At 42.3% G+C, this 21,670-nt stretch overlaps 2 protein-coding genes across 10 annotated transcripts in view; one reads left to right on the plus strand and one right to left on the minus strand.

The window, feature by feature from the left end:
- Nucleotides 1-12,403, plus strand: part of GPM6B (glycoprotein M6B) — a 155,082-nt gene extending 142,679 nt beyond the window's left edge. For 3 of the 5 annotated variants that reach the window (XM_061136087.1, XM_061136085.1, XM_061136082.1), the window contains 6 exons: nucleotides 590-776; nucleotides 2,419-2,575; nucleotides 3,638-3,809; nucleotides 6,804-6,877; nucleotides 7,745-7,810; nucleotides 10,342-12,403. In XM_061136087.1, coding sequence (XP_060992070.1) covers nucleotides 590-776; nucleotides 2,419-2,575; nucleotides 3,638-3,809; nucleotides 6,804-6,877; nucleotides 7,745-7,810; nucleotides 10,342-10,491 — 806 coding nt within the window. In that variant the 3' untranslated portion in view covers nucleotides 10,492-12,403. Of the gene's footprint in view, nucleotides 1-589; nucleotides 777-2,418; nucleotides 2,576-3,637; nucleotides 3,810-6,803; nucleotides 6,878-7,744; nucleotides 7,811-8,805 lie in introns of all 5 variants that reach the window. The other 2 variants (XM_061136086.1, XM_061136083.1) reach the window with 1 other exon arrangement.
- A 7,505-nt stretch (nucleotides 12,404-19,908) lies between these two features.
- OFD1 (OFD1 centriole and centriolar satellite protein) overlaps nucleotides 19,909-21,670 on the minus strand; it is a 63,402-nt gene continuing 61,640 nt past the window's right edge. For all 5 annotated transcript variants that reach the window (XM_061137350.1, XM_061137348.1, XM_061137351.1 and 2 more), the window contains 3 exons: nucleotides 21,156-21,314; nucleotides 20,339-20,406; nucleotides 19,909-20,051 (listed from right to left, as the gene is read on the minus strand). In XM_061137350.1, the coding sequence (XP_060993333.1) occupies nucleotides 20,009-20,051; nucleotides 20,339-20,406; nucleotides 21,156-21,314 (270 nt within the window). In that variant the 3' untranslated portion in view covers nucleotides 19,909-20,008. The remainder of the gene's footprint in view (nucleotides 20,052-20,338; nucleotides 20,407-21,155; nucleotides 21,315-21,670) is intronic.

The raw sequence follows: 21,670 nt of genomic DNA on the forward strand, positions 1-21,670 counted from the left end.
ACCCATATGCCCACCCCCTTTCCAGAATGATTCCCTTGATACTTTTCTGATCACAGCAATAGTGTAATTACTGTATTTGACTCTTCTGGTTGCCCAGGAGGTCAGAGGCCAGGGAAAGCCATTGGCTGCTGCGAAAATAGAGAAATAGCTACCTGAAACCCTGTAAGGGTGAGGCTGGGGGGAACTTGACGGTCACTTGTCTTCATAGAATGGCAGCCTCACTGCAGTTCTGACATTGTTAGTGGGGTGATTGCTTCTCATTGTCGCTTGAGCAGGGGTCCCCTAACCTCAATCCTCAGTCAATCAGGAAGCGGTAGAGTTGTGCCTTACTCCATAACCATTTGTCACTTAGCTGCTCTGCCACACACACCGAGCAAATTAAGCTGTGTTTCCCGTTGAAGCCCCCACGTCCTAACCCACAGAATGAGATGAGGACAGCTCCCCCTGGCCCCTGCGATATTGAGCTGTTACCCAAAGAGCATGCGGGGCAGAGGGAAGAGTCGACCTTTTCTGTTAATGCGCTGTCTTCATGAAGTCAGTCGTAGGCGTTTTACCCTTACCAGCCGTGTTTTCTCTCCCCTGGGTCCAGGCTGCTTTGAATGCTGCATCAAGTGTCTGGGCGGAGTCCCCTACGCCTCGCTGGTGGCCACCATCCTCTGCTTCTCGGGGGTCGCCCTGTTCTGCGGCTGTGGGCATGTGGCTCTGGCAGGCACCGTGGCGATCCTGGAGCAGCACTTCTCCACCAACACCAGTGACCATGCCCTGCTGAGTGAGGTGTAAGTTGCCTCCTTCCTTTTAGAAGTAGATTTAAAGTGCCACTGCCCCAGGAGGGTTGCATAAAGACTGCTGTGGGCGCCCCTGGGAGAAAATGGATGCCTTTCATTCACGCTCCCCAGGGGCAGACGGGAAAAGAAAGGGCCAGGAGTGCAGTGGGTGTTGGGGACCTGGGATAGGACCACGCCTGGGGAATGGGACGGTGCACACATAAGACACAACACGCAGGTGGCCAAGGGGGATGGTGGCAACACTGCCCATCCTCTCACCAAGAGAGTTACCACGGTCCCCGAATAACAGATGCCTTCTGATGCTGTCAGAGAAAATGGCCAGCCCTGGCCTGGTAGGAGCCTATGGAGGACTTAGCCCCACCCGAAGTCTACAGGAGTAGGACCTGGACATTCATTCTTCAAGCAGAGGAAAAATCCCCAGGGATCCTCCAGTTCAGAAAAGGGGGATTTTTAGGGGTATGGCCTCAGCCCTGCTATCCTAGAACCCTCCTGAGTGTCCAACTCCCGTGCATGGATTCTCATAAGTGTGCCTGCCCAGCAGCAGTGTATTGATGTCTTCGTGTATCTTCCCCTGCCTCTGACTGTTTGCTTTTCCCTTTCTTACTCCCAAAGTTTGACAGTCTTTAAGTGCCTTGTGATTGGGAGATATTTTTCTACCAGACCTTTGAGAAAGGCAGGAATGAATTTTTATGAAATAATAAGGGAAGCATGTTGGAAGAGTCCTTGGGAAATTTATTTGTGAAGTGATTCAAATAAATCAGCATTTGGGGAGGCTGTGAGGAGGATCAAGCAGGACAAGGGATTCAATGAGTGCCAACTGGGTACAAAAAAGACCAAGAAATATTTACCGTGACTGAGCCTCGGGAAAGCATGGTAGCTTAATTAGCTGGTGATGTTGATAAGTGGCTCTCAAACTTGGAAGAATGTTTTTAAAAAAATCCCCAGGTCTATGTTTCACCCCAGACTAATTGAGTCATAATCTCTGGGGATAGGACCCAGGTACCCGTAGTCTCTAACTCACCAGGTGGTTCCACTGGGCAGCCAGAGGTTGTCATCTGCATTTCTGTTGGCTTTCATAGGACAAACTTAGATGTGAATTAACTTTTTGTATCTTAAACCTACTTGATACATTATCACAAGTGTCTTGCGCAGAAAGCGTTTGCCCAAGTTACTCCATAGAGAGGCCATGAATGCTTACTTAGGGGTTTTAGTAGAAAACGATTAAGCACAAAGCCTGGTTGGGAGACATTCTGATGTGGTGGAAGGAACAGGCCATCCACTGGACCCAAGTTGAAATGCTGGCTGTATGTGTGTCCTGGATGAGTGGCTGTAACTCGTCAATCTCTGTATTTACTTACATGCAAAGGAGTATCATCTAGTAAGTACTAAAAGTCCATTGGGCCCCGTCCAAAGGAAACATCTCCCTCATCTGGGAAGTTGCCCACCCCTGGGAAGAAGGGCCCAGGTTGCTGTGGTCTGGACAGGGGTGCCTGTCTGTGGCGCCCCCACCGAAGCCATCAGTGGGCTGGCTGTCCCAGGATGTCACCTACCCTTACAGCCTCCCTCCAGAGGCCAAAATCGTCTGTTCACCAGGCTGCGAATGTAACCACTTGGGATCTTTTTCTTTTCACAGAATTCAACTGATGCAGTATGTCATCTACGGAATTGCGTCCTTTTTCTTCTTGTATGGGATCATTCTGCTGGCAGAAGGCTTCTACACCACAAGTGCAGTGAAAGAACTGCATGGGGAGTTTAAAACAACAGCCTGTGGCCGGTGCATCAGCGGGATGGTGAGTATGCATGAAATAATACAAAATTCAAGTTTTTTCTGCCTGGTATGGTTTTTGGCACCCACTTCCCTTTGCTGACATGTGGTCTGTGATTGCATTCACTCAGCAAAGCTGAGGCGTATCTGTAACCCAGTGGAGCCTGACCAGTTCCTTCTCTGGCCTTTCACGGGCACTGTTTGCTGACCTCTGGCCTAGTGGAGGACAGAGTTTAAAAGGGGCTCGGTAAGAGACAGGGTCAGGAAGTGCTCTATCACAAAAGGAGACTCAGGGCTGGAGGGAGAGGTGGGAAGGAGGCATTTTTGGAGTTGGAGTTGGGGGCACGTTGAAGTGGGGTTTATAATGGCCTATGCCAAGCAGCTGGATGTGTGGGTCTGGCATTTGAAAACTGGTCAGATGTGAAGAAAACAGCTGGGGAGCTGAGAGAGATGCACTCACATGGAGGCAAAAAGTCATGGGAGGAGGAAGATAAACACCCAGGCTGCAGGGCTGAGGACACCATCTGAGCTCTCTGCTGTCCTGAGGTGAGGACTCTTACAGATGTAAAACCAAGCAAGACTAGAGGGAAATGAGCATTTGATCTGGTTTACTGTGCACTAAGCTTGTGTTCGTGGCTATTGTAAATGTAGTAAAGGTGCATCTAATGCTTTTTAGTAATTTCACAGGATCATGAAACTACCCAGGTTCTTTTCCAGAAAGAGCTTCCTGTAGTGATGGCTGTTCTACAGCCCATCTGTTACGTAGAATAAAGGCAATTTGGAACAGAGTTCTAATGCAGTGGCCTGTGAGAACATCCACACACCTTGGTAAGTGTGGAACTGATATTTACAAGGCACGGCTGAAGGAGGCCCTGTCCCAGCTAGCTCAGTGACCTTGGACAAGGGACAGCCTGCCTTGGCTACTCATGTCCTTACTAAATAGGGAACTGCAAAGTTCCAAAACTTCCCTTGTATCTGCTATGGTCCAGTGACTGCATCCAGCAAGTTCAGTATTAGGAGAAATATATTATTATTCCTCCCAGGGATTGTACTGGTTGGTGAAGATTCTTTCTCCTTCTTGTCCTAGTTCGTCTTCCTCACCTATGTGTTGGGAGTGGCCTGGCTGGGTGTGTTTGGTTTCTCGGCGGTGCCAGTGTTCATGTTCTACAACATATGGTCCACCTGTGAGGTCATCAAGTCCCCCCAAACCAACGGGACAGCAGGAGTGGAGCAGATCTGTGTGGACATCCGGCAATATGGTACTTCCTGTGATTCGTTTGTGTTCTATGTGTGTATGCGGGCCTAAATTATTACAGGGTTGTAATAATAATAATCCTAATAATCACTAGGATGGAGGAGAGCAGAGGAAAGCAGAGAAGACTGAAGAAACAAGACTCTGGAGATCAGGGGACGAGACCCCAGAGACTCAGGAGATGAGACACTGGACAGTAGACTCAGGAGAGGAGACTTAAGAGACTAAGGAGATGAGATGAGACTTAGGCTACTGAGGATAAGACAGTTAGGAGACTCGGGAGACAACACAGTGGAGACTCAGGAGATGAGACTCTGGAGACTCAGTCGAGATGAGACCCTGGATAGCAGACTCAGGAGAAGAGGTGAGAGTTAAGCTACTCAGGAGCAGAGAGTCAGGAGACTCAGGAGACAAGATCCTGGAGTCTCAGGAAGAAGAGACCGTGGAGAGCAGACTCAGGAGAGGAGACTCGGGAGACGAGACCCAAGTGATTCAGGAGACGAGAGCCCGGGGTCTCAGGACAGGAGACTGTGAAGAGGAGACTCATGAGAGGAGATTTAGGCTACTCATGAGCCTGAGAGACAGGAGACTCGGGAGAAGAGACCCTGGACAGGATACACTATTGACTTGGGATAGCACACTCAGGAAAGGACACCTAGGATACTCAGCAGACGAGACTCAGTAGATGAGACCCTGGTGTCTCAGGAGATCAAGAAAGGAGACTCAGGAGAGGAGAAGAGGGTTAGGAGATTTGGGAGAGGAGACTTAGGAGATGAGACTGGAGGTTAGACCCTGAACACTCAGGAGACTCTGGAGATAAGACTCAGGAGAGGAGAGAAGACCTAGGCTAGTCTTGAGAGGAGACTGTAGACAAGACTGGACACTCAGGAGATGAGATTCTGGAGACTCAGGATGTGAGTGGAGACTTTGAAGATTCAGGAGAGGAGATGTGGCTGTGGAGACTCAATGACAACATAAAATCTGGGCATTTTTTTTTTTCATTTATTAGTTGGAGGCTAATTACTTTACAGTATTATAGTGGTTTTTGTCATACATTGACATGAATCAGCCATGGATTTACATGTATTCCCCATCCCGATCCCCTCTCCCACCTCCCTCTCTACCCGATCCCTCTGGGTCTCCCCAGTGCACCAGGCCCGAGCACTTGTCTCATGCATCCAACCTGGGCTGGTGATCTGTTTCACCCTAGATAATATACATGTTTCGATGCTGTTCTCTCGAAACATCCCACCCTCGCCTTCTCCCAGAGTCCAAGTCTGTTCTGTACATCTGTGTCTCTTTTCCTGTTTTGCATATAGGGTTATCATTACCATCTTTCTAAATTCCATATATATGTGTTAGTATACTGTATTGGTCTTTATCTTTCTGGTTTACTTCACTCTGTATAATGGGCTCCAGTTTCATCCATCTCATTAGAACTGATTCAAATGAATTCTTTTTAATGGCTGAGTAATATTCCATGATGTATATGTACCACAGCTTCCTTATCCATTCATCTGCTGATGGGCATCTAGGTTGCTTCCATGTCCTGGCTATTGAAATCCGGGCATATTTTAAAGTCATCCAAAGGGACTCTAACAAAGCTGAGCACTGGATACCTATTCAAACTTATCTTCCTGAGTGGGCACTTTACCTAAGTTCAGTTCATCTTGAGAGGCCACCGAAAGGGCCATGGCACCTCCTGTCCATCACTGCAAACCAGACATCCCTCGTGAGTGAGAAAAGGCAGTTTCAGCAGTACTTCTGTCCAGGATGGTGGAAATCCTGTTCTTGGCAGGATCAACTAGGGGAAAAAAGTTTTCCATTAGAATTGAAGAGGAAATAATTGTTCTTTCAGAGCTTTTCTAGAAGAGCTTTCTTCCTGTCTGGCTTATCCTCAGCATCTTACCTTGAACCATAATACAAAACTTAACCTAAAATGCCCCTTGCACTGATCTCCTCTCATAGAGCCAAAGGTTCAACCACACTGTTCTTTAGGATAGATGGAAAACAGAAACTCAAGTTGATTTTTTAAATATTTGTAAATGAATATCTAGGTGCATGTATCATTTCTCTATTCTTCAGCATTCACTACAAATGTCTGGTCATCAGTAATCATTTAAAAAATTTTCTGTTCTTGAAATCAGTGGTTTCATCATTTCCCATTCTCCTGAAACAAAGACTTGCTACTGGTCCATAACAAAGGTAGAAGGAATAATTTTTAAGTATCCTACTTTCTGACCTCCTGGGAGACAAGAGAACTTGAGGTGTGTTTCATATTTAAGGGCACATCGAGGCATTAATGGCAGAAAAAGCAGCAGCTGCCATGTGGACGAGGTGACCACAGAGGGGAGTTGGATATAGCAAAGACACCACAGGCTGAGCTGGCCTCACTCTCTGGGGAAGTGCAGTGGTTTTCCAAGCTTCCAATTGGACTTTGAATCCAGAAGTAGTTCTGAGATACTTGTAAAACACAACAAAAAGGAACAGAAAAGCAAAGACATAAAAAATGGAAGTGCAGATTACAGAATATAAACAAATTCCTCTGTCAAATTGCCATGAACCTTTCTGAGCATAGCCTCTCCCTTTCAGAACGGAGTCAGGGCCAACCATGGTGAAAGAGCTTGAGGTGCAAGGACGCAGACCATGAAGTTTAGGGCGAGATGTGTTTGGCTTCAAGAGGAAATGCCTTATAAGGGCGGTGGGGGGGGGGGTGTCCTGCAGCTGTTGAACTCGAGTTCATGAATATCAGCTCAACTAACCAAAGTATAATTTGTCTAATTCTCTTACGGACTAGTTGCCTTTGCTCTTGCCCTGTTGTCCAAATAGGACTTTTTATTATTCCAGAAAGTTTCTGCTGCAGAGGGCAGATAGATCAACTGCTGATGAAGAGCATAGCACGTGATTGTGTTGTAACTGCCTCTGAAAGTGGAGGGGCCCAGTGCAAGCAGGGACACTGGCGTTTGTGCTAATCACTAACCTGCTGGGATTCACTTTCTAGGAATCATCCCTTGGAATGCTTTCCCAGGAAGAATATGTGGCTCGGCCCTGGAAAACATCTGCAACACCAACGAGGTAGGCCCCAGCCCCTCAGCTGGTCCTAGACGACCACTGGGCACTTCAGGCTGAGACAGAGGGTGCTCCTAGGGAGAATGACCACGAGAGGGCTCTGAGCCACCATTTTCCACCCAGACAATGGCCCTGTCCCATGGCTGAATCCAGAGTGACGGTCCTGCGCCATCAGACAGCTTTCTGTTTTGGCGATATTTGGCGAGTGATCCCAATCCTGCCCAATCTGAATATATCTCGAGTCTTCTCTTTCATCTTCAGATCATTTTTCAAAGTAGAACATTTGTCACAGGACCAACGTAAATTTTCCCAGAGAGGATTGCCCTCAATTTGTATACAACTGAATTTTTATACATTGACAACTTAGTCTTTTGTCTAAAGACTGGGTTGCTACTATTGCTTGTACATCCTTACTTGGCAGTAAATCCTGACACACTATGGTTGAAAGATCTCTCTGCCCTAGAATAGTCTTCAGGCGTTGGCTTATAACTGTATATAAAAGCAGATTCTCAAATGCACTGGTGGGAGCTTGCATTTAAGATGATCCTGACATGGTTTTGGAAGTAAGGAGCAACCACAACAATCAGGGCCCACCTACCTGGCTGCTGGGTGTGCACATCCATGATCTGGGCTGCAGGTGGCAGGCATGCAGGAGCAGGATAATACCCTTTTCATGGGGAGCAGCCCCAGCTACTCCCATGTAATTGGCCTGGGGTACAGCCTCATGCCAAGTTTTGAAAGCTCCCCAGGTAAGCCCAGCATGTGCCCGGTCTTCAGAAATCAGCCCTACAGAGGCAAAGGGAGCGCACCCAGAATAGAGGAGGCCATCACTCCCCCGCAGAATGCTCACCTCGGTGCCCGGTTCTCTCCTAGTTCTACATGTCCTATCACCTGTTCATCGTGGCCTGTGCCGGAGCTGGCGCCACCGTCATTGCCCTGGTGAGTGCTGGCCCCATACCCTGCAGGCACTGTCCTAACAGACTTCCCTTCCAGCCAACACACCTGGGACTCGGCCTCGGTTCAGGTGCCCCTGTGTAAACGTACCCTGTGTCTAGCTTGCAGGAAGGATGATGCTGGTCTTGGCATTCATGGTAGGTGATGAGATTCAGATTTGGTGGGAAGAACCCTTTTGCCTCCGTTTAAAGGCATCTTGTGGGGTATATGTTGCTGATTCATGAACAGTGTACCCACGGCCAGCAGCAGTGTGCCTCCGGCCTGACTGGAGCTTGCTGAACACATGTATTTTCTCCATCAGGCCCCTCACAGTCTCCCTGTGCTTAGGAACTCTAGACAACCCTTTAGCACTCTCATGAGGGACCACAGAAAGAGTGAGGTCACAAAAATGCAGAAACCAGGGCACCAAAGACATGATGAAAAGGACACTTGTTTACAGCTGCCACAGGAAGGCAGAGTGTTGCCTTGGGTGTGTTGGCTTTCCGGCATTCTGTGCGTCCGCATGGCCGTGAGTGCTGACTGGAGAGTTAGGGAAATTTTAGCACAAGGACAGATTCATAAATACGGAAGATGCCACCGCACGAGGGTGTGTCTATGTGTATCCATGTGGACCAAAAACTTGGGAGGGCATGGCTTGTGGTGTCCAGAGATCTAAGGTGGGTAGAGAGAGGGAGAACCTCAAGTGCTGAGAAATGAGGAAGTGAGTCCTTCAGAGTTTGTCTAACCTTGATGTCATCCCTCCCCACGTGGAGGCAACCCTCTGTTCCCTCAGGGTGGGGACCTGTTCTCTGGGTTGATGACTTATATCGTATATATGACTCCAGAAGCTTGAGTGAGAGAGATATAATGGGCTTACAAATGGCAAAAAGGAAACACCCTAGGCTCTGAGCTGGCTCCCATCCCCGGCCAAGTTTAGAAGCGTCAGGGCAGCGGCCCACACTACCTGTATCTTACTGTCCTGTTCTGTTCTCTTCCACCAGCTGATCTACATGATGGCTACTACATATAACTATGCGGTTTTGAAGTTTAAGAGTCGGGAAGATTGCTGCACTAAGTTCTAAGTTGCATAAGGCCAATAAGGAGCTTTAGAGAGCTATATTCCGTAGCGTGAAGTATCACTGACCCCCAGACTAAAGCAGAGCCTAGGCTTCTGCAGTTTTGTTACAGTAATTTGTAAATCGCTTTAGTCAACTCATTTTGCATGGTAGATTAATCAAATGACTTACCGTACATGAACTCCGAAATGATGATGAGATCTGGCTATTTCCACTTTGTGGAAAGGATTCAGTTATTTACTGACATTGGTGAGCAGCCACTGAAAAACAATTTCTTTGAACTTAAAACTCTGAGCAGTATCTCTAAGTGAAGTATTAAAACTGGAATACCTGTGTTTTCCATTATTTTTGCTTGCTTGATAACCCATTTCAGTAATGAACACAAGCGCTGAAGATGAATTGGAAGAGAACCGTTTTCATCTGGATTTGGTCTTCTCAGACTCTGTCTGGAAAATATTTTACAAATATATTTTAAATCTAATTACAGTATTTTTAGGGCTCACTACCAAATAAATGCCCCTCAAATAAGCTGACGAAAATTTGAAGAGCTCACTTGTTATCTCCCAAAAAAATATTTATATGTAGTTTTATTTTTATACAACACCATCAGTCGTTTCAGAGCCCACAGAATGGATAACCTCACAGTGTTGGATTGGGGTGAGTAGTAACTGATTCCTCATAGCCACTTCTCAAACTGCACGTAAGATTCTAATGGGGAAAGTAATTGTGCTTGGATCTGAAAGTCTCCAATATGTTGAGAAGGAAATATAAGGAACTTGATATATAGATTTTGCAGGAAAGATGAGGAAAATAAGCGGGAAAGAAGCATTTGCCACATCAAACTGTAAAGAATGATCATAACGATTTTGACATTTTGTGAAATGAAATCACGGCAGTTATACACGAAAACTAGTTTCACTACTAAAAGTGTGTTAACACGGAGTCTGCATGCTTTGCTGATAGTTCTTAATTTTGGTTTTGGCATTCACTTAATTTTTCCATGTTAAATATGTAGTTTTATATTATTTACTCAAAATAAACACCGTTCACACTTTCAGGCCTTTGGGGAAATTGATTTTTGTCCACAGATAGGAAAGATCTTTGCACGACACTCATTCCAAAATAACCACACAGTGTGTTTCTGAACTTTTGCCTTCGTTTTTAAAGTGACTCTTAAAATGGTAAAAAGCACCCTGTCGTATTTCATTTTTGCCTTTTCTTAACAGTAACTTGGGCCATTTTCTCCTGGTTCATTATGTTTGTTTACTAACTTTTTTCACCCTTTTAATATGAAGCGTCCTAGCAGAGCTTGCACTCAGTCTCCGATGCCTGATAGCAGAATGAGTATTAATCCGGAATAACCCTCTCCATTTTTACAGCACAGAGCGTCTAATCTGCCTTCACAGCTCGCTTTGCCTTCTCACATGCTCACTAGCCATCATGCTCACCCTTCTTTTCCAGATCCACTTCCTCATGATACTGTCTTCTAACTGGGCTTACTTAAAGGATGCAAGCAAAATGCAGGCTTACCAAGATATCAAAGCAAAGGAAGAACAGGAACTGCAAGATATCCAGTCTCGGTCAAAAGAACAACTCAATTCTTACACATAAATGTTTGCCAGAGGGTCTCAGCCAACGAATTTACAGCTCTGACAAATCATCAGACAGCTGCTCTGCAGTACAGATGTGTACCCCACCAAACAAACTCATGTAGAAGTCCAAACACTTCACTGTCTGTCTCAAGCTGCTGGGATGTATTTCTAGGAAAACCTTCCAGTAGGTAACTCTCTTTCTTTACAACAGATATTGGAGGTTTCAGGGGAGCCATTTTAAAAGGCAACACTTCAACAAAATGAATATTTATCCTTTTGAAATTTTTGGCATGTTCACAATCCTACCAAGACAGGCTGTGAAAATACATGATACCCCTTGATAAGGACCATGCCATACCAGCATCAGGCAGTATGACCACACATTCACTTCTGCCATCTGTCCTCAAACACGTCTAAATAGGAACTAAAATGGAATTGATGTGACATTCCATTTCTGACAGCTGACATGTATGAAACTTTGGCTCAAAGATAAAGTGATTCTTAGAGTTGACCCTTATAAGAAAAATATAAGCTGACCTCCCCACCCCTCTAAGTCCAGAACATACTAATTTCCTGGTCCAATCAGAAATAGTTTTTTTTTTCCCTCAAGAATGCTAAACTGAGCCCACTATAATTCTGCATTACCTACCATGGATGAAGCTAGATTCAGACTGACAAGCTATCCAAAATCAATTTTGTAATAGATTTCTTTTAAATAAATGTCAGCTTTGCCTTAATGAGTATTTGTTTTCAATTTCTAAGAACTTACAATAGGCAACCCCAAATCCTTCAAAGAATTTTGCTTCACAGATGTTTTTCTTAATGAAGAAGTGTTACCTTATTAAAATGACCACCACTCAAAACCATTTTTATGTGGTCTGAATAGCAAGTTTACAGTTTCATACCAACTATCCAAAACCTAATTACCATCAGACCACAGACCTCCTACTTTTATAGACTTGAATACTGAAGTAATTTCAATTAGGTTTGATATTTATTTCACTTTTTCTTATCTAAATCTTAAGTTTCCTGGAATAAGAAAGTTCAATGTTCAGGAAAAGAAAAAAAAAAACCCAAATGCTTGAGTTTAAGCCATCTTCAAAAGAAACTTGCCTTCTAAATCATTGTGTTTCAGAACATTAAGTGACTATAGGTATTGGGTATTAGTGATGGTAAACTTTGTGTTGTTCTTTATGAAATGATACATATAACTGTTGGGTGCATCAGTGCTTTTAAAGGGGGCTGCATAATATAATAGGGTTAACTATGTATATTCATGTTAAGAATTAACTTGTGGTTTGGCTGTTTCCTGGATTTTAAACATATCCACCTGCAGAAATGTGTTAAAATGAAAGGAAGCATACCTTTATCAGATGCTATTAAAATTGAACAGCAAGTATAATATTTCATTTGGATTCTTTTTGTTGGTGTTGTTGTTAATGCCTAAAAATGCCTATTTGGATCTTGACTATTTTTTCTTTTTCTAAATTGGGAGACGATCTCTTCTGTGTAGAACAGTTGTTCCAGAATAGCTTGGTGTTTCGTTTTCCTGTTGCATGACAGACCTAAATATTTTTTCCAGCAGTGGAGGTGCTGTTTGAGTCCAGTGTTCTAGAAGAGGCAGTGTCTAAAGCCTAATTTTACTTTTCTAATTCTGGTAGCTCTTACCAGGAATTTTTGAAAGTTTTGTTTAAGTAGTCTAATATTTTTTATGTAAAGAGCATTAAATTTTGCTATGTATAAATTTTTGTAACCTAACAGTGAATCAATATTTTCTATCAGTGCCAAGGGCTTCCTGTAGTTCTATTCAAGTGTTACAATAAATATTTGTAGATAATAGTCAATACCTGTGTATGCTTATTTTAAAGATCTATTTAGGTGGAAATAGCTGTGGATGTATTAAGAGAAATGAAATAAAAATTATAGCTTCATTCACTTGCCTTTTTACCATACATATATACTCTCTCTCTGTCCTCGGTATGGTGTCATTTTTAAACAGTATGCATAATCAAGATTCTACATTTGTATGGAAATCAAGTTTCCAAGTGCCATGTGTTTCATTTCTGACAGAAGCCTCTTTTAAAGTAAGAGCAATTTGAGAAAACACTAACCCACTGGGCGGTATGTTACATCAATTGCCACTAACACTTAGGTATGAAGCTAGTCAGAAAAATTATGTGCTAATTTATGGGATTAATACAAAGCTTTCTGTTTGGAGACAGTGGGAACAGTGAGGAACCTTCATAAAGGTCCACGTAACACTGTCTGTTTTACCAAGTGAAGATACCAGTCTATTCAACAGGGTCCTATTGTATAGAGCACAGGGAACTATAATCACTATTTTGTAATAAACTATAAGGGGAAAAAAGAGTCTGAAAAAGTGTGTGTGTATATATATGTATGTTTATATATATATATATATATACACACACATGCATAACTGAATCACTTTTGTATACATCACTAACACAACATTGTAAATCAACTATATTTCAATTACAAAACTAAGCCGCAGAGCTAGGTTTCTTACTTAGGACTTCATTTTATAATTTCTTTCAACTACTTACCTGTCAGCATGATTGTACATGTGGATTGTCTATATCTGACCTTTCTAAGTAAGGACTGGCTTTTGGCACTATTGTCGTTTCTAAAGGAGGCACTGCCTCTGGATTCTCAGCCTTTCCTCATGCACAGCAGGAGAACACCAGCAGTCCAATTACCATGCTGTTGGTCACACAGCTTAACACTTTCTGTTTATGGAGTGTTGTGTGCAGTTATTTCTTAAGTCACATCAGATCACAGGTACTATCTAAAATACTGACAGAAATCCTGCCACAAAATGTAGGAACCTCTAGAGGTTTAGAAGTAAAAGAGTTTTCCCTTTTTCTAGTTACACATTGTGAAAATTAACTTCTAAGGAATGAAAATCAAGTCAAAATTATATGGGACTCACCTACTCATTTAATAAACAAGCAAAATACTCTACATTGAAGCAATCCTTTTAGGGCTTTCTAATACTTCCTAATCCAGGCAGACCTCAGAGACACTGCAGGTTTGGTTCCACACCACTGCGATAGAGCAAATGGTACAATAAAGAGTAACACGAATTTTTGGACTTCCCAGTGAATATAGGTGTTCTACACCACAGTCTATTAACACATGCAATAACATTACATCTTAAAAAATAAACAACATATATACCTTAATTAAAGGGTACATCACTGCAGCTTTCAGTGAGCTGTCATCTTTGTGCTAGCAGATGGTTTGAAATACTGTTAGAATTACCAAAATGTGACACAGATACAAGCTGGGCAAATGCTGTTGGAAAAACAGCACCAACAGATTTGTTCGGGTTGCCACAGACCTTTAAATTATAAAAATCTTAGTATCTGTGACATGCAATAAAGCAAAGCACAATAAAAGGAGTTCTGCCTGTTTCAAGATTTTTTTTCATTTATTTTTATTAGTTGGAGGCTAATTACTTTACAATATTGTAGTGGTTTTTGCCAGGCAGTATGCTTTGTGAATACTGTCTTGTCCTAAATGGTGACAGCGTCTGCTAGCCAGTGCAGGGTTACTTTGTTCTTGGCAGTATGTGAAAAATTACAGATTTTACTTAAGGTAACTTTTTCAGAGTGAGTGTTAGGATGAGTAAAACAACAGAAAATTTTGAGGAAAAAAATACAAAGAGAGGTCAGTCAGGTTTGGTTAAAAGAACACTTTTTCTAAACCACCCCTCCATCTTCCTGTTTGCTATCTATACTGATATACTTACCCATCTGGGGAAGATTTGAACAGACTCCATTTGGGAGGGTCTTGGGGAGGCAGGAGCAGACAGCCTGCAGGGGAGCATGTCACATTTCACAGGCTGTATTCACACGCATGGCGGATGATGTGACCACCTGCTGTGCTGCATAAACAGATGACTGACTGCTCTTGAAACAGACCCTAACCTCATCTGGAGTAATAAGAATACTGTTTAGAACTTAAGTTGACTGACAGAGGGGAAAAAAAAAAGAAGCTAACAATCCCCAAGCTAGAAAACTGAAACAACACAATAAATGATTTAGACAAGGGCTTTGAAGATAGAGGAGGGGAAAAGTAATACTAGGAAGTGTTAAAAGTTATCTGAGGGTTTAGGACTAAGACCATGCTATAGGAGGCTCCTGAACTTCCCCTCCTTCCATGGACATATGGCACAGACCACTGCACACCGAGCAGGTTTTTCTAAAAGAAAAAACTAGCTGAGCTACTCTCACACATTGAGCAGACAAGAAAATACCCACATTGAAATGGACAGGAAAGGCTCAGACATAAGACTTACCAGAAACCCTAACTCTGGCACACCACCACACAATCTGGTGGACACTCCCACCTCCATAATTCACCTTGAAGAGCAAAGGGTTCGGACCCCACATCTAGCACCTCCCCTTTTTATGATTTTCACCTTCGGAACAGACCATGCCCCAAACACCTTGTTTTAAGGTGTTTTGTGGTGTCCAAGAAACCCACAAGACTCTCACAGCCAGTTCTTACCCAGCTCGAGAGGACTCACCAACTCCAAGTCTTTCCCCTGAAAAGGGTCTATTTACATATATTAAAAGGCTGCCTAGAGTCAGGCTTCTAATTTAGCACACAGGGAACTGCCATCCTCCCCAGGGACCAAGAAAGCCACTGCATCCATGCTCTGCCTGCTCCAATCACCCATGTCTCCAGGGAGGAGCTGGTACACTGATGTGTGTTCCAGCATCAGCACCTGCCACCCAGGGTACAGATCTGAAGACTATCTGGCTCTGAGAGCCACCAGGACTGGCATTCACAAGGCCTACAGGACGTAGCAGCAGTTCTTACCAGGCACTGGAGTACAAGTACCCCTGCAGCTATGCACCCAGGCCAAGTGCAGAGGGAGCAGGCAAAAACCACTAGTTCCCAGGATCGGACCTAACTGCTCACTTTCCCACCTGCCATCTGAGGGGTCAGTTTCCCAATCACCCTGCATCTACATGCTGACTGTGCTCTTCCCCGCTGCAACACTGACCAGTCCTGACAACACCCTCAACTACTAAGAAACACCAAGAACAAAGAAGGTAGCTTGGACTATCATGAAGGTTTGAGAAGCAACCAAAAGCTTGGGCTGGGCTGAATGACAAAGTTCATCTCCCACAGAGACCATTCTGTTGAGACTGGGAGAGGTGGCTGTTTTATCTAAAGTACAGAAACCAACACAGACAAGGAAAATGAAGAAGAAATACACTATATTCCAAATGAATAAAACTCCAGAAATAGACTTTAATGAAAGGGAAATAAGTGACTCACCTGAGAGTTCAAAGTAACAGTCATGCAGATGCTCACCAAGATTAGGATAACAATGCATGAACAAAGTGAGAATTTCAAATAATATATCTAAAAGCACCAAACAAATCACATAGTTGAAGAATAACTGAAAAGTCAACAGACGGGTTCAATAGCAGACTAAACAAATGGGTAAGCAAATTTGAAGACAGTCACTGGAATTTATCCAGTTAGAGGAGCAAATAGGAAAAAAAATGAAAAAGAATTAAGATAATTTAAGGGACCTACAGGACACCATCAGGTAAACCAACTATACATATTATAGAGGTCAATGAAGGAGACAAGGGCAGAAAACTTATTGAAACAAATAATGGCTGAAAACTTCCCTAATATGGGGAAAGAAATATTCAGATCCACAAAGTCCACAGAGTTCCAAAAACAAAAGAATCCAAAGAGATAAACACTGAAACACAATATTTTGTTTGTTTGGCTGACCAGGGACTGAACCTGCAGTGGAAGCATGAAGTCTTAACCTCTGGACTTCCAGAGAAGTCCCCGAGATACATTAATTTTGAATCTTCAAAAGCTACAGACTAGGAAACAATCTGAAAAACACCAAGAGAAAAACAACTTGTTACATATAAGGGAATACCTGGGAGACTATCAGCAGAAAATGTGCAAGCCAGAGGATATTGAAATGATGTATTCAAACTGTTCAAAGAGAAAAACTTCCAAGCAAGGATACTATAGCCAATTAAGCTGTGCCTCACAACTAAAGTTGAGAGAGATTTCCCAACAAGCAAAAGCTAGAGAGAGTTCACCACCACCAGAGCAGTCTTACAAGAAATGTTAAAAGAAGTTCTTCAAGCTAAAATGAAAAGATGCTAATTAGTGACAGAAAACCTATCAAAGTACAAAACTCACTGGTAAATATAAAGTCAAAATACTCTAATGTTGTAATGGTGGTAGGTAAATCCCTTGAAACTCTAGCATAAAAATTAAAAGACAAAAGGATTGAAAATAACTATAATTTGTCAGTGGATACATGATGTAAAAAGATATAAATTGTGACATCAAATACAAAATGGCAAGAAGTTATAAATGTACAGCCTTTGTATATGTTCAAAATTAAGTTGTTATCAGGTTAAACTGTTATAAATATGTTTTATGTAATCCCCAGGGTAACAGCAAAGTGAAAAGCTATAGAAGATACACAAAAGATAAATCTATGCATAACATAACAGAAAACCATCAAATCACAAAACAAGAAAAAACAAAGGAATACAAAACAATAAAAAAATTAAATGTCAAAAGTTACATACCTATCAAAAATTACTTTAAATGGACTCTGAAAAACAGAATGAACTGAATCACTTTTATGTACACTTGAAACATAACATTGTACAGTAACTTTACCTCAATTAAAAAAAAGGTGGACAAATGGATAAAAACAACAACAACAAAAGACCCATAAATAATGCTGCCCACAAGAGACTCAACTGTAGCTTTAAGGAAAAACCAGATTGAAAATGAAGGGAGAAGACAGCTGGCAACTCATGAGCAGGATGTATCTGGATGGCTGTGCAGATACTTGTCGCTGGTCCCGATCTTCCTGGTGCACATTTCTCCACTTGGGGCTGACTGAGGAGCCGGCAAGATTATTTCTGAATGTCCCTGGATGGGGTATGACTACGGGTAGGGGACAGATTCCTCCCTTCCCAACATGCTTCCTGACCCATGCTTGGCTGATTCCGGGGACTGGAGTTCACTTCCAAGTTTCACCATAGGTCAGCCTCAGCCAGCCCAAGGAGGTTGAGCAATTTTCAGCATCATCCTCGGTCACCATCACACTTTGTGCATGCATGAAGAAAGTTTCCTTCCCCCCTGCCCCACTGCCACCACAACAAAAGAACATCCATAAATGAGACAAAAACATAGTAATATTGAAAAAAAATTTTAAAAGCAGAGGGAAAAATTCTATGCAAATAGAAGTCAAAAGAAAGCAGAGGTGCTATACTTTTATCATACAAAGTAGACTTTAAGCCAGAGACTGTAACAATACAAAGGAGGTCATAATGTAATGATATAGAGGTCAGTTCAGCAAAACATTTAACATTTGTAAATATTTATGCAACCAATATAAAAGCACCTATATCACGAAGTGCAGTAATCAAAACAGTATGGTACTGGCATAAAAACACACACATAGATCAACAGAACAGAATATGGAGCCCAGAAATAAACCTATGTATATATGGTCAACTGATTTCCAACAAAGGAGCCAAGACTATGTAAGAGGGAAAGAACAGTCTCATCAGTAAGTAGTGTTGGGAAAATTGTATAGGCACATGCAAAAGAATGAAACCTGACCCCTATTTCACACCAAACACAAAAATCAACTCAAAATGGATTAAAGACTTGAAGACATAAGACCTGAACCTATAAAATTCCTAGAAGAAAACATACAGGGTAAACACTGGTTTTGATGAGGACTCTGATGTCACACCAAAAAGAAAAACAAACAAGTGAGAAATCAAAACCATTTTGCACAGTAAAGAAAATAATAAACAAAATGAGATGGCAATCTATATAATGGAAGAAATATTTACAAACCACGTTTCTGATAAGGGGATAATATTCAAAACATATAAAGAACTCCAATAACTCAATCCAACAACTCCAACTCTCACATTCATACATGACTACTGGAAAAGCCATAGTTTTGACTAGATGGACCTTTGTCAGCAAAGTAATATCTCTGCTTCTTAATATACTGTCTAGGTTGGTCATAGTTTTTCTTCCAAGGAGCAAGTGTCTTTTAATTTCATGGATGCAGTCACCATCTGCAGTGATTTTGGAGCCCAAGAAAATAAAGTCTGTCACTGTTTCCATTATTTCCCCATCTATTTGCCATGAAGTGATGGGACCGGATGCCATGATCTTAGTTTTCTGAATGCTGAGTTTTCAGCCAGCTTTTCACTCTCCTCTTCCACCTTCAATAAGTCTCTTTAGTTCCTCTTTGCTTTCTAAGCCATAAGAGTGGTGTCACTTGCTTGTAAAAAAAAAAAAAAAAGAGTGGTGTCACTTGCATATCAGAGCTTATTGATATTTCTCCTCGCAATCTTGATTCCATGTGGTGATTCATCGACTCTGGCATTTCACATGATGTACTCTGCATATAAGTTAAATAAGCAGAGTGACAATATACAGCCTTGATGTACTCCTTTCCTCAATTCTGAACCAGTCTGTTGTTCCATGTCCAGTTCTAACTGTTGCTTCTTGACCTGCATACAGAGTTCTCAGGAGGCAGGTCAGGTATTCTGGTATTCCCATCTCTTTAAGAATTTTCCACAGTTTGTTGTGATCCACACAGTCAGAGGCTGAAGTAGAAGCAGATGAAGCAGATGTTTTTCTGGAATTCTCTTGCTTTTTCTATGATCTAACAGATGCTAGGGCAAGTTGATCTCTGGTTTTTCTGCCTTTTCTAAATCCAGCTTGCACATCTGGAAGTTCTCGGTTCACGTACTGTTGAAGCCTAGCTTGGAGGATTTTGAGCATGACCTTGCTAGCATGTGAAATGAGTGCAATTGTGCAGTAGTTTGATCATTAGAAGCCTAAGGAATAATAAACACCCCCAAATCTCCTTCCTGTTTTAGTATGGAACTTAATGGCCAAACAAGCATCACCAGCAAAGACAACTAGCCCAATATGAATATGTAAAGAGGAAGGAATCCTCTAGGGTTTCACTGGAAAGACAGAGTAGACAGACCCTGCCTGTGTTATGCTCTGGGTGACCACTGGTTAGCACTGAAACTCTAGAATAGAAAAACATGTGTTTGTATTTTCAGGGACAAACCATAAGGAGAATGTCAGGGAAGATGGCCTCCTGTTTGACAGGTGGGAGCCCAACACTTAAGAGGAAGGGACACAACTGAAAGTTCGAAAAGGGAGGCCTAGAACTTGACCAATAAGATAAGTTCTCAAGAAGATATAACCTAAGACAAAAATGGAGGGAAAAAATAGCAGCTCATTTCAGTGTAATGAAAGGCCTAAGAATGAGAAACCCTGAAGAGGTGTCACTTGACTAGATTATTTTTCATTTATATACTATAGTAGCAAATAGAAGTAAGAAAAAAAATCACACTGGATTTCACATGATTTTTATTGAGCAGTTTGTCTCACTACAGAGAACTCACAGGCCGTTAATTATGATATCGGAGTAAGAAGCTGGGCAGCAAACACGGCTACCAAATGTCATCTGGTTCCTCATGGGAAAAGGCTGCAAAACTAAATCAGGGAAAGACAAAAATTTTTTTAATCTGTTATATTCTTGTCAAGTTTATTCTGTGATCTATCATGTTCTCATTCCTTTCCTGTGGGGTTCTGCCCTTGCTCATGATTTTTATCAGTAATTTGACAGGTTAATAAAATGCAATAGATTTTTTTTTGCAGTCAGTCATTTTGACTGATTCAGTTACAGGCAGACTCAAATATCGGAACGTTCCCCTAGCTGAGAATGAACCAGCAATATGATAAATGGTTTGCATAAGAACACAATGTTGGGGACACCATACCTTTCATCTTTGTCACTAGATGGCAGCGTGTCCAATTGTGAGCTCTCTCTGAACACCTTTTTGGAACTCTGACACAACGAGGCAGGGGGAGAGGAATTTTGCAATTAGATGTATATTCAAAACTTTATGAATTCTCTAAGAACTGTTTTTGAAATGTATAAGTAATTGAGTCTATAAAAGCAGTGACTTTTAAACATGACATTCAGCAAGCACATCAGAATAAGCTACTGGAAGGTATTCTCAACATAGTACATTAGACTTAGATAAAATATTACTGTCTCAGGACTAACTAACTCATTCATTATTCAATCATAGAGCTTTCATTTTATTTATTTCTTGTTCTGAAAATAATAAGATATCCCAACTTTTACAAACTTTGACAAATCAAAACTTTTTCAATCTTTTACTCAAACAAAAGCCATGATTTGTCAGGAGTGTCAGATATTGAAAAGGCTGGAACTCTATGTGACCTTCAGATTCTCTATGCTTTTCCCTTTGTCTCCAATGGAGATGGCAGATCTTTATCACAAGGTTTTTAAGTAAACCAGGACTTCCCTGGTGGCTCTGACGGTAAAGCGTCTGCCTACAATGCGGGACATCCGGGTTCAATCCCTGGGTCGGGAAGATCCCCTGGAGAAGGAAATGGCAACCCACTCCAGTACTCTTGCCTGGAGAATCCCATGGACGGAGAAGCATTCTAGGCTACTGTCCATGGGGTTGCAAAGAGTCGGACACGACTGAGCCACTTCAGTTTCAAGTAAAACAGAGAAGCCCTCAGCATTCCCCACCCACAGACGCCCATCCACAGCATCAGCACCTTATCCGTGGTGTCCTGGTCTGGATTCTGTTGCAGGATTTTCATGTATTTCTCTAGAGGATTTTCACCACAAACAGATTTAGATTTGTCTTTCATTTCCTGAACACTTGATTCGTATTCTTTTTCAATTTCCAACTTCAATGATTCTTCAATTAGCCTCTGAAACAGATGGGTACCGGAATAGGAACTATACCTCTTTTAGAACTTCTAAGGGTTGAAAAACCCAGTACTGTAATCCTGATCCTTTACCTACAACCTGCATGCCAGAGAACTGTTTTTTAATTGAAGTCACTGCTACCATCAAAGGGGCACAAGTGAAGTGGCCTGAGTAATCTGGGACCAGATTACATCTGCTCTGGGACCAGAGCACATCAAAGAAAAGAGGACAGGGGAGCCCTGAAGCAAGAGGCTCTTTTTTTAACCTCATTTACAATGAGAAAATCAACTGCAAAACAAGGTCCTCCTCATTCATGAGCCTGTTTTCAGGACCAGATGAGGATGCACGGGACTGGGCT

This window comes from Dama dama, chromosome X (genome assembly GCF_033118175.1).
Source record: "Dama dama isolate Ldn47 chromosome X, ASM3311817v1, whole genome shotgun sequence".
Classification (NCBI taxonomy): Eukaryota; Metazoa; Chordata; class Mammalia; order Artiodactyla; family Cervidae; genus Dama; species Dama dama.